Genomic DNA, 13091 nt, shown 5'->3' on the forward strand with positions numbered 1-13091 from the left:
GAGTTAGCCATCTATAAATTATTAGAATCACTTCTTTTACTATTCTTAAGAGAAAAAATACGTAGTATAAACACTTTATATTTTACAAGCACACTTGTGTGCAATTTATCAGATGGTTATCACTTTCTGTGAATTAAGACATCTTATATATCTATGTCTGTATACAAACACACACATACACATATATATATTCATACATACATATACATACACGTTTATCTGTTATCTATTTATCTATCTCCTTTCTACCTATTTAGGAGTATATCCTTTTTCATAGAGAATTATTTAATTATCAAATGATATTTATTTATTAAATGCTCAGTAATTTATAATATTAGGGTAACTGGGACTTAATATTGAACTTCTTCCCATCTATTCAACATTCACCAAATGTAGCTAAAGCATCTCACTGCCCTATATTTTGTCCTCATTTGGTTCTTTCTCCACCCGCAGTGCTAGGTCTGGTTATTGACTGTCTTCAACCAACAAATGGCATACCTGCTTTGCAGATTCTGGCTTATGACCTCAGTCTTGAATTGGCTGCTCTTCAGTTTTTACAAATGTAACAACCAGTGTTTGAGAAGGCTAGTAAGAGATAATGATAAATATTCAGTCTTAAGGTTCTACAAACTTTATCCTTCCTTATATTAAGTATCTTTACCAAACCACAACTGAATTAAATCACTCTGATCCCTGACATGACTGCATTTTCAGAAATACACTCTAAAACTATGTCTTCCACTTTCACCAAGGGTCAATATAAAGAAACAGAAAACAAAAAATAGGTAAAGAAAGAACAATTTTTTATTACAAATGTATTTGTAACACTACTATGAACACACTGTACACTAGTTCTTACCATGTTTTATGTGGGGAATCCTGTGATAGCTTATTTAAGCCTCTAATTTCTGGTATATGACTTACTATTATACAATGAGAATCATCCTGCTCATTGTGTTTCTTTCTTAGTTCTGTCTGCTAGGAAACTCTGCAATAACACTGGAATTCAATTTTTCTATTTTTCCTCAGCTGATCTCTTTTGGTATAACTTTTTTTCTTATCACTTTTAACTACTTAGGTTTTTTCTTTCTATTGTTTTTATTATATTTTTATTGTTATACAGATGTTATAGATCTTTTTAGAGAGTAAGAAGTGTATCATATTTATGCTACTATGTTTTCAGATATGCTTTTAAAGTTCTATTAGACTGAACAATATTAATTAGGGCCTTACATACTTTCCATGAAAAACAAAATATTAGTTATCATAACCCAAATGAAGAATGGTGTAATAGTATGCTGGATACTATAAACTTGAACTCGATTATTTAAAACAACATGATCATCAACAACAACAAACTTCCTTGGGTGGCATCTAATATCTAGTTACAAGATTTACTTTTTCCCACTCTTCTGATATGGGTCCTCTCTGGAAACAGGAAAAAAAATCTGGAAATAACATTTACAGGTCTGAATCTTATCAGCTCTCCAACATGCTCTCCAAATTTCTTTGACTGTAATTTATAAACACAGACTTTCATTAGAAAAAGTAAAGAATGCAGTGTGACACCTATTTTCAAAAGCAAAGGAGAATCACAATACATGAAGAAAAATTGCATTTGGTGAGAAGTTCCATGATATTAAACTGCTGTGTCTACTAACTTTTAATTCCAGTCAAACCAGATCTCAAGTTGGCATAAAAAGTGAAGGAGAATGTAAGAACAGTAATCCAGAGCAGGTGAGGACGAATGTCAGAGTTGGGGGGAACACTGGGGGGCTGACTTTGAAAAGAAAGATGGTCTCCTCTTCCTTCTTTGATGGGGGTGTTTGGAAAGAATTCATTCTTGCTGCACCTGAAATGGAATACTGCTCATTTAGATGAAAAGCAACTGATAGTTCCCAAAACGGGAGCAGGTTACTTTGGTATTTAGACCTTTCATCTCTATTTCTGCTTTCTATGAAAACAAAGGAAGGAAGGAAGGGAGGGAGGGAGGGAAAGGAAACTACATGTGTTGTAGAAAGGGAACTACTTCAGTTACTTAACCTGAGTAGAAACCCCAGCACTGTCACTTGCAGCCAGGAGATTTTGGGCAGATTACTTAACCACACTTTACCAGTGTTTCCATATCTAAAAATGACAATTGGACTAACACCTTCTTTCTATGCTAAAATTCTGTGAGCCTGTGATAATAGGGGAAGTGAGTGAGGTTACCCCCATCAAGACATTTAGCACATTGTATTTTTTTCTTTAGATTTATTTAAACTATACTTTTTGTCTTTTTTAATTGAAGTATAGTTGATTTACAATGTTGTGTTAATTTCTGCTGTACAGCAAAGTGATTCAGTTATATATATATACACACACACATTCTTTTTTATATTCTTTTCCATTATGGTTTATCATAGGATATTAGCACATTTTTTTTTTTTTTTAGCTGTATAGCATTATTTTTGTGAGAAAAAGATAAATATATGTATATGTGTGTAAATATGCTTTTGCTTTTCTATGCTTAGGGAAAAAAGGGAGATACCTAAAAAATCACAAATACATTTATCGCTGGAAAGTAGGATTACTCTAGGATAGTGGTGTTCAATGTTTTTTGTCTTAGGACTCATTTAAACCCTTAAAAATTATTGAGGACCCCAAGGAGCTTTGTTTATGTGAGTTATATCTATAGATATTTATTGTATCAGGAGTAAAAACTGAGAACTTTAAAAATATGTTATTTTTCATTTTAAATTACAATAAACCCATTACATGTTAACATAAATAACCTATTTATATAAAAAAGCCACATTTTCCACAATTAAAAAAAACAGTGAGAAGGTAACATTGTTTTACCTTTTGTAACTCTTTTATTGAAGTATAGTTGATTTATAATGTTGTGCTAATTACTGGGGTACAGCAAAGTGATTCAGTTATAGATATACATTCTTTTTTTTAATATTCTTTTCCATTATGGTTTGTCATAGGATATTGGATACAGTTCTCTGTAGCACGTTGTATTTTAAATGTCTCTTTGTATCACCCAGTAGATTGTGAGCAAGTTGAGGGAAAGGACTGTGTTCTACCTTCGTTCTAACACATCATAGGTTATCCACGTTTACTAATAAATGAATAAACAAGTAAACGAGTTCTATAGTTAACCATGTGAATTATACTTACTGACCTACTTTTACATGACTGGCATTGCTCTAGGTAGCTACTGTGCACTAGGCAGAGGGGCACTGGGCTCTATAAAATTTCTGAAAATAGTGTTGTAAGCATTACCATCCAGATGGTAAATGTCAAGTTTCTTTCCCTGTTCTTCAGGATCTATGTAGTGATTTTCGGCCTTATGCGAAGAATGGAAGACTTGGATGCACAAAGGAAAATGAACCAGTTCTTGGTCCTGATGGAAGGACACACAACAATAAGTGTGTGATGTGTGCTGAGCTATTGTAAGTATCCTCACCCCCAAGCTGGCCAGCAGGTGGACCTGATGAGAATGCACTTGGTTGCTGTCCTAAGAACCACTCCACAGAGAGATAAAGTCCTTTTCCTCAAGCATGTTATCCTTTGTCTTTATAAGGTGAAATGGGCCTTGCTCCCAGAGTGGCTTCTTCTCTTTTTAATTCATATTATCTGATAAAGTTTCTTAAAAGGAGTGGATAAAGCGGTTATGCTAGTTATTTAATTTATTTAATTATAATGACTTGAAAATGCACAGTGTTTTATAAGGCATAATATTTCAAAATTTAAAAGGTATTCTCTTGTGGAATAACCTAGGTCAGTCATTTGACATGCATTGCTTCATTCAGGCATGTATAGATACTCTTACTGAAGATGACAGTCTAATTTAAAATAATGTCATGTGGCTGAATTTATTAGTTGTATAAAAGGTGGGACTTTATGAAAGGGAAGAACTGGTGGGCTAATCTTTCTCTCAGTGCCTGACACTGCTCTGAGCACTGAGACACAGATATGAGTAAGATGCAAAGAGTCTTTCATATTCTGGCTGTTAAAGCACAGATTCTCTAATCCGTTTGTCAGCAAGCCTTAAAGTGCTCTATTTATATCACTGGATTTTTAAAATCAGGAGAGAGAAAGATTTAACAGATTAAAGGACTTCACATCTGTCTTTGAAAATTATAGTATGCTGTGTGGAATTCAAGGGCATGTCCTCTCAGGTTTAAAAATAGTTATTATAACTGGTTTCCAGACAGGAAATCATCCTCATTTCCACTTTCTTATCTAGGAGGCATGCACTTTTAGTGCTCAAACCTGCCCTAATTCTATGATTCTGTGTTTCTTTTCATGTGCTAGCTAAAAAAGAGAATCTGACCTCCCTGACTCCTGGTTGGTTTCTTCCTCTGTAGAACTAAGATAGTCTTGTCTATCTCCAAGTTGAACTGCAGTTAGATAATAGATCTGAAAGGACTTAGAAGCTCAGTTCAATGTAGCTTTTATTGACAAGGGTGCTTTTACATGAAGGCAAACAAGTGCTTTACAAGGTATAAAAAGCTATACATAAGGGTGTGGATGACAACATGTACTTCAAATGCTTAGTTTGGTTTCATCCTTGTCACAGCATTGTTTTAAAGCTCTTGGTTCTGCCTGCTAAAGCAAGTTTTCCTGACAATCTTCTGTCAATCAAGGAGTCACACCTGTCCAGTTTTACAGAACAAGGCTTCTAATTGATTGTCAGTGAGTCAGTTTCACACCCATCCTTATCATTGGCAATTTTCTGGCTCAAACATTCAAGACAGGGCAAAGCTTGTCTCATGTAAGTGGATGGGTTGAGCAAGTTGAGCAAAGGATATGGAGGTGCTTAGCACAGAACTGGACACTGAAGATATGATAAAGTCATAAACCGACCAACTATTTTCTTTTCTTAACAGCTTAAAAGAAGCTGAAGAAAATGCCAAGCGAGAAGGTGAAACCAGAATTCGACGAAGTGCTGAAAAGGTAAATTTCTCATCAACACAATTTGGTTCTTGTGGACATAAATATTAACAATTTCTACTTGAACCTTTAAGGTAATTCAATAATGTCATTGTTCTTCATTATTACATTGAACTTGTCTCCTTAATTTTAAAGTTCCCCAAGTTGAATTCCTAGTACAATATTCCTAGTATAATATTCCTAAGTATATTAATCACTAGATTCAAAGTTAAAATAGCATTTCCCACCTAAAGCTCAAAATACTCTGCTTGCTTAAAAAAAACAAGAGAATATAAGACAAAGCTTATGCAAATTAAATTCTGCTTAGTTTCCACCAGATTTCTCTTTGACTTAGTGTAAATTACTTTTGCTTTGAATAAATTAGTTAAAAAAGCAACATAATATAAATTTGACGGGAATAACTTGAAAATAATTCCAGAATCTTTTAAACAGTATATCCACTGGTGTATTTTATGTATATTCCCACTGATGCAAATTAGTTATTCATTTTTTCCATTATGGTTATTATGTTCAGAGAGGCGTGCATTTATAAAGGTCATGCTTCTGATTAAACAAAAACCTCAAGCAATTATTGATATTGTTGTTTTTAAAATAACCTTAAAATTAAGGTTTTTCAAATTATTCGATGATTTAGTTTTTCAGTCTAGTATAAAAAATTACTCTTTTCGTTAATTGAATACGCATTGTAGATAACACAGCCTGGATTTCTTAAATCACCAAGGTTATTAAACCCTACTTTCAATGAAAGTGATAGCAGCTACTTTGGTAATGAGTAGTCTTTTGTTGAAAAGTCAGAACACCTGAGTTTTAGTCCTGCTCTGGGTGTGTGAAACTGAGCAACTCATCTCTTCTGTCCAGGTCTCAATTTTCATTATTAGTAAAATAAGGAGGCTGGGTAAATGATCTCAATTTTACCCTCCTGTTGGATTCTGATTCTGTGTCCTGCACCCTTTTGTGCTAATAAAAAGATACTATTTTTGTGGATTGTAGGGCATATGTTTTCTTAAGGGGAGACACAGGTGCAGTTTTTGGTAGTTAAGAGCTGAACTTCCACTTCATAATGCCATTCAATGAAACAAATGTCCCACCCTAAATAGGGCATTCAGAATTTAAATTAAGAAACACAGAGCATTCATAATTATCCATAATGTGTTCAACACTCACTGAGATTTGAAAAGCAATTTTGTTGTGGTGGTTGTTAAATTTCAGTATAACACTTCGGGTCATCTTGTGATATTCAACATTTTATTACTTCATAAACAGGGAGTTTCTTTTCCCTTGTCTTTCATCATGCCTCAGCTACTTTTCCTTCTTTTTGTCTGTGGCTGGGGTCATTGTTTTGGTGGGGTCATTGGACATGATTATGTTGAACAGGACTGCATTATTGTGATGGCTCAATATTTGCCCCATAATTAACCTGTCAGTGGGTTGATCACACAGCATTTCTTTAGAATCTCCTTGGATGAATCACAACTTATAAACTGAAATTATCATTGTTTCTTTTATGGGAACCATTGAGCATTAATTTTATTACCACACTGTGATTATCAGGTGACTGTCTTCTGCGTCTGTATTCCCAGATTGTTACAACCAGGAAGTTCGGAACATACCCATTACTCCTCTAAAGACAAATATCTTCTCATTAGATTATCTTTTAAAGTGTCCTAATGAAGTTTAAGTTATATATTTTTTTAAATCAGAGAATACGAGATCTAGAAAAGGTCCTATAGAGCAGCTATTCTGAAAACCTCCTTTGTGTTGGTAGTGAGACTGAAGTCTCAAAGGTGATGTGACTTTGCTATGGTCTCCCAGTGAGTTAGAGCCACAGTTTAATTTCCCTTCTGACTCCAAACCACACTCTTTTTTTAAATAAATTTTTTAATTGAAGTATAATTGATATGCAATATCACATTAGTTTCAGGTGTACATCATAGTGATTTGATATATATATATATATATATATATATATATATATATATACACACACACACATTTCAAAACGGTCACCATGATAAGTCTAGATACCATTTGTCACCATACAAAGTTCTTATAATATTATTGACTATATTCCCTTTGCTGTACATTACATCTCCATGACTTATTTATTTTATAATGGGAAGTCTGTACCTCTTAATCCCCTTCACCTATTTCCCCCACCCCGCCCCACTCCCCTCCCCACTGGCAACCACCAGTTTGTTCTCTGTATCTATAAGTCTGTTTTATTTGTTCCTTTGTTTTGTTTTTTTAGATTCCACATATAAGGAAAGTCATACAGTAATTACCATTCTCTGTCTGACTTATTTCACTTAGCATAATACCCTCTACAACCCATCCATACTGTCACAAATGGAAAGATTTCATTCACGACTGAATAATATTCCATACATACATACATATACATTGTATATATGTATATATCACATCTTCTTTATCCATTCATCTACTGATGAACACTTAGGTTGTTCCACGTCTTGGCTACTGTAAATAATACTGCAGTGAATAAACCATACTCTTTATGCTCGTGTTTTTTTAGCTGAAATGGGAAGATGAGGGTCATACAGTTGAAAAAGGCCACAGAGAAGCATTTTTATAGATTATATTATAGTAATATATGCTATCAAGTAGTGTTTTAGTATAGTGTTTTAAAGTTTATATATATATTTATCATATATAATTAAATATAACTATTTTGTATACACACATACCCACACACACATATATATGGCCCTTATCAAATAGAATTTTCAAAACACAGAGAGAAACTTGAAAATACTGAATCCAAGCATCAATCAGGAAATTTGTGTGTATAAACCTCTTCTGAATTTTGGGAGGAAGTCACAACCTTTTTAGGTTTTCTAAATAAAGATTAGTCTTGATGGTCTGCATTTCTAAGCGGGTAATGAAGGAAAATTAGGTTCACTCCTTCTGAGGTTTCCACCTGCAGTGTTAGAAATGAACATTGATAAAGGTGGCAGAGTATATAAAAATGATCCACAGATCCACAGAGAAAACAAATAGAGTAAGCATAATGCTGTTGGATACCATCTTATTCCTTTTTCCTTGCAAACTAAGTAAATTGTTCTTGACTTGTTCCATATTAAGTAGCTCTTAAGTATCTCATCTTACAGACAGATTCTATATTCTGCTCATTGGCAACACTTTTGTTTTGTCTTGGCTGCTGTGTTTTGTTATGTCTTTGTTGGAACCTCATGACAGATCTTTTATTTATTATCTTTTCCCATAGATTTGAAAGTTAACAAAAACTATCTGATTTTAGAAAATATTTGCTCAGCCTTATTCTTTCCTAGGCTCTTTTACCTTTTAATAAATACATGACATAGTATATACAGGTACCGAGTAATTTGACAATGTAATTACTATTTCTCATTAATACGTTGTGTGTGTTCACTAACACTTTCTAGATATGACATTCTTTGACTATAAATCCATGATGCACATTTTCTAGATTAAAGAGTAGAAAAGTGCTAAATGTAATTACTTGTCTTTTTAAAGAATTTCTGCAAGGAATATGAAAACCAAGTGAGGAATGGAAAACTTTCTTGTACACGGGAGAGAGAGCCAGTCCGTGGCCCTGATGGCAGGATGCATGGCAACAAATGTGCCCTGTGTGCTGAAATTTTGTAAGTATAGATGTGGTTTCTTTGGAGTTACTCAAAAGGTGAAGTGGAGATTGACTAAAATGATGAATAAGAACAATGTTCATGGGAAGATTTGTTGTTGAGAATTTTTTAGCAGTTTTATGTCCTCTACAGATCATAATACCACCTAATAAGTAGGCTCTAATGCTATATATTTCTTTTTTAATACAAATGGATTCTAATTTCCAGTAGGATGATTGGATTACAAAATACTTGTTAACATTTTCTCCCATGACCTTTGTAAGCCTTTTTATGAGCTAGTCATAGTACAGAATGAGGGTTAAAAGCAGGCACTAGGACTTTGATTCTTTTCCTTCAGTAATTACCCCATTGTGGCAGAATAGATGGGATGCCCACAAAAAAATCCATGTTCATACGTGAACTGGATTAACTCTATCTTTTCATCTTGGACATCTGACCCTGGGGGAAGAGCAAATCCCACAACATATAAATTATGGCATTTATAAAGATGGCTCAGGAAAGGTCTCATCACATTTTCTTTCAGATCCTTGAACTCTATGAGCTCTTTCCTACACTTTCCAACTGCCAGTTCTTGTTTTGGCCAGCTAATGTCTCTTCCATGGTTTGCATTTCAAGATTATCCTTCCTTGGATGAGATCTCCTAAAATCACTAATTAAATTCAATCTTTATAACACTTAATAATTTTATTTTATAATAATCATCATAGTTGGTATTTGTATAATTATTTCTAGTACTATTTGTTGACTGTCACTCTTCTCTACTGGTCTGTAAGTTCTAAGAAGATAGGGTATGTGTTTATACTGTAAACTACTGTACTATATGCCCAGGGTGCTGTCCAATGCTTGCCAAAAAATAATTACTAACCAAATGTTGAATAAATAAGTGAATGAATGAATGTATGGACAAAGATCCCTGCTCTCAAGAAGCTTAAGGCTAATAGCAAAAATAATCCTTGGATGTACACACACACACACACACACACACACACACACACACACTGCAAGACAGAATGAAAACTATCCTATAAGAGAAGAATATCCAAGTATGAAAACACACTGAAAGATGTAGAACTCATTTCCACTTTGAGGTATGGGATGTCTTCTTAAAGAAGGTAGAATTTGGGCTTCCCTGGTGGCGCAGCGGTTAAGAATCTGCCTGCCAAAGCAAGGGACACAGGTTGGAGCCCTGGCCCGGGAAGATCCCACATGCCATGGAGCAACTAAGCCCGTGCACCACAACTACTGAGCCTGAGCTCTAGAGCCCGCAAGCCACAACTACTGAGCCCACGTGCCACAACTACTGAAGCCTATGCGCCTAGAGCCCGTGCTCTGCAGCAAGAGAAGCCACGACAATGAGAAGCCCGCGCACCGCAACAAAGAGTAGCCCCCGCTCACCCCAACTAGAGAAAGCCCGCACACAGCAACGAAAACCCAACGCAGCCAAAAAATAAATAAATAAATAAAATTAAAAAAAAAAAAGAAGGTAGAATTTAAGCTGGGGAGGTTTAAAAGAAGGGAAGATGACAAAAAAGAAAAAGAAAAAAAAAAGATTGTTACAGTGGAAGGAAATGGCAAACTTAAAGGCAAAATGAAAGGGGTTCTTTGGGGAAATGGTGAAGATTTCAATTTAATAAGGGGCTTTAGTGTGATTTGAAAATGTTTGTTCTAAAACTCAGGAACACTTAGCTGTTTCTTTCCACTTGCATCTAAATGACTATTTTGTAGCTTGAAGATTCAAAACATCTATATTCACTTCCTTATTTTTGTTTCTTTCTCCAGCAAACAGCGTTTTTCAGAAGAAGAAAATAAAGCAGATGAACACCTGAGAAAGGCTAAAGAAAAAGTTAAAAGAGAAACTGAGGTGAGGATTAATTTGATCAATTCAGTTACGACTTTTGTAGGGTGTGTGTGTGTGTACTTTAGAATGCATTTTCAATATTTATTTATTTTTCCTCCACTACTAATGGGTTTCTGGAAACTAATTTTTAGTTACTATTTTATAAGATTTAGAATACTTATGACATTACAATTTTTAGCTCTATTTGGAGGAAATTAAGGCACATTAGTAAAAACAGTTCCACACTCCTGAATGAAGGTGATATATCAAGCTTTATCTGAATTCAAAGTTGATATACATTCTTCAAATGTGTGACAGTTGTTTTGGGGGTTTTCATTTTGAAAGCAATAGCAATGTAGAATTTTAATATGATCCTTTTAAAATCATACGACATTCTACTTTTAAAACACCTCTTAACTAGTCATCTGCCTTTTTTCCACTGCTACCGTCTTAGCTCAGATACCTAATAGCTTTCTTTTGCATTGATACATTAGCATCCTGCCTGGTCTCTATACTTCTAGCCAACATCTTCCTCAATCTTCAAGATTCAATTATTCTTCCATGTTGTTTTCACAGAGTAGGAAATATTTCCATGAACCAATGGCATTATGAAAATCTAATGTTTAAAGGTATTCTAGAGTGTATTTGGACCATTTCACTCCATTAAAGAGACCCTATTTAACTTATTTCTTAGAGTTATCCCACCTTCTACGAAGTGTAGTTCAGTTTCATAAGATACCTCATTCCCTTAGTCTACCTTCTGCCTTCATGTAACGATATCTTAATTGCTAAGGCCTCAGTTTTAACTGCTTTCTTTCCTTCAATCCTAGGTTACAAAGTCCTTTTAATTTTAGCTGTTAAATGTCCTTCAACTATCCTCTTATCTTTCACTTTCAATTTCTTCCTTCCTTTCTCTCTTCCTTTTCTTTTTCTCCCTTCCTTCCTCCCTCCCTCCTTCCCTCCCTCCCCCCTTTCTCCCTTCCTTCCTCCCTTCCTTTCTTCTTCCCTCCTTCCTTCCTTCCTCCCCTCCTCCCTCCTTCCCTCTCTCCCTCCCTCCCTTCCTTCCTTCTCTTCTATAGTTTCCCTAGCTTCAGTCTTTAGTCACTTAAACCCTCCACACATCCGACTGGATAATCTTTCTAAAACAAAGATATGATTAGGTCCTTCTCTGCTATAAATATTGTTTTCCATTTCCTAAGAATAAAGTCCAAAGTCCTTTCAAAGTTTAGTAGTCTGATTTTGACTTATCTTCAAGGTCTCCTTTTAACCAGTTCCCAAACCTTCCTCTTTGTGTCCTGCTAATTCTTTAGCCACTATACTCCTGACTGTAATAGATTATCTCAAAATAACATATTCTTTTACACCTCTATGTCTTTGCATATCATAATTCCTCCTGGAGGACTTTTTTGCCACATTGTTCTCCATTCACATTCTAAAGATACATTCTAAAGATACAACTCAAATATAAGCTCTTCTCTCAACTTCCTTGGATCATTCTTTCCTATATGCTGGTGCACACTTAATTTAGACATGTGTCATATCCCTTAGCTTTTTATATTGCAAGTCCTTATCCTCTTCACTTGACATAAAAGCGCTAAATCACATTCATATTTAATCCTTTTAACTTAATATATTTGTTAAACACTTAAATGGATGAATCTTATAAGAGAAATATCACAAAATTTTTGGACAATTATAAATCCTAAATGTTTTACTTTTTTATCCTTAATTCCTCTTTTCCAATATCTTTGATAAAGAGTATCTAAAGTTTATAGAGAACCATATCTAAACTGTCTCATTTTCTTTATTCAGAAACTCTGCAGTGAATATCAGGATCATGCAAAGAATGGAATACCTTTCTGTACCACAGAAAATGACCCTATTCGTGGCCCAGATGGGAAAATGCATGGCAACTTGTGTTCCATGTGTCAAGACTTCTAGTGAGTACAGAGTTTTAGAATGTCGAAGAGAAAAGGGATCCTACAGTAATCTAATAGAACTAGCTTGTTTCATGGATGGGCAAACTGTGGCTCAGAACTGGGAAGGGAGTTGAAGAAGTTACACAGAGAATGTAAGTAATAGAGCTGGGAATAAGTACCTAGAGCATTTATGCCAAGATGTCTGTTACCCCCGACACTCATTCTCTTAGCACTGGAACATCCTGAGTTATGCAAATATCAAATTCTCCCTACTGCTGAAGCTTCATATTGTGAACCTGTTGTGCAAGTTTATAGGCATCTCATCTTCCAGAGGGGCGAAGACCCAAAGTTAACACTTACTGCAGAAATTGATTATTGAAGTTGCCCATGAAACAACCATGAACTCTTATTAAATTACAGTAAATGTTACTTTATATAATGTGACATTTCTCAGTAAGTTATAACTGAGTTTGGTTTCAAAATTTGGGACTGCACTCAGTTTATCTGATTGAGTTCAGATTAAGTAGTTGACTACATTTAGAATCTTTGGTCTTTTGTAATTTGATTGACAACCATGTATGGTTGAAATGCCATCAGTTAACTGTACATACCATGCAATTCCATTGTACAAAGCAAATTTAGGCTCATTTGGTTTATCAATGTATGGAAATTATTAATATTTTTCCACCCATCCTACATTTTTTTACAGATAACACAGCCATGAGTAAGCAATACATGTAAACTGAAGTA

The 13091-nt window shown here is 34.7% G+C and overlaps 1 protein-coding gene across 1 annotated transcript in view; it reads left to right on the forward strand.

Annotated features, from left to right (window-relative positions):
* Window positions 1–13091, forward strand: part of SPINK5 (serine peptidase inhibitor Kazal type 5) — a 75179-nt gene that overhangs the window by 17923 nt on the left and 44165 nt on the right. The window contains 5 exon segments of the mRNA XM_061188308.1: window positions 3313–3440; window positions 4881–4947; window positions 8458–8585; window positions 10365–10446; window positions 12235–12362. Coding sequence (XP_061044291.1) covers window positions 3313–3440; window positions 4881–4947; window positions 8458–8585; window positions 10365–10446; window positions 12235–12362 — 533 coding nt within the window.

The sequence above is a fragment of the Eubalaena glacialis genome, chromosome 4 (genome assembly GCF_028564815.1).
Source record: "Eubalaena glacialis isolate mEubGla1 chromosome 4, mEubGla1.1.hap2.+ XY, whole genome shotgun sequence".
Classification (NCBI taxonomy): domain Eukaryota; kingdom Metazoa; phylum Chordata; class Mammalia; order Artiodactyla; family Balaenidae; genus Eubalaena; species Eubalaena glacialis.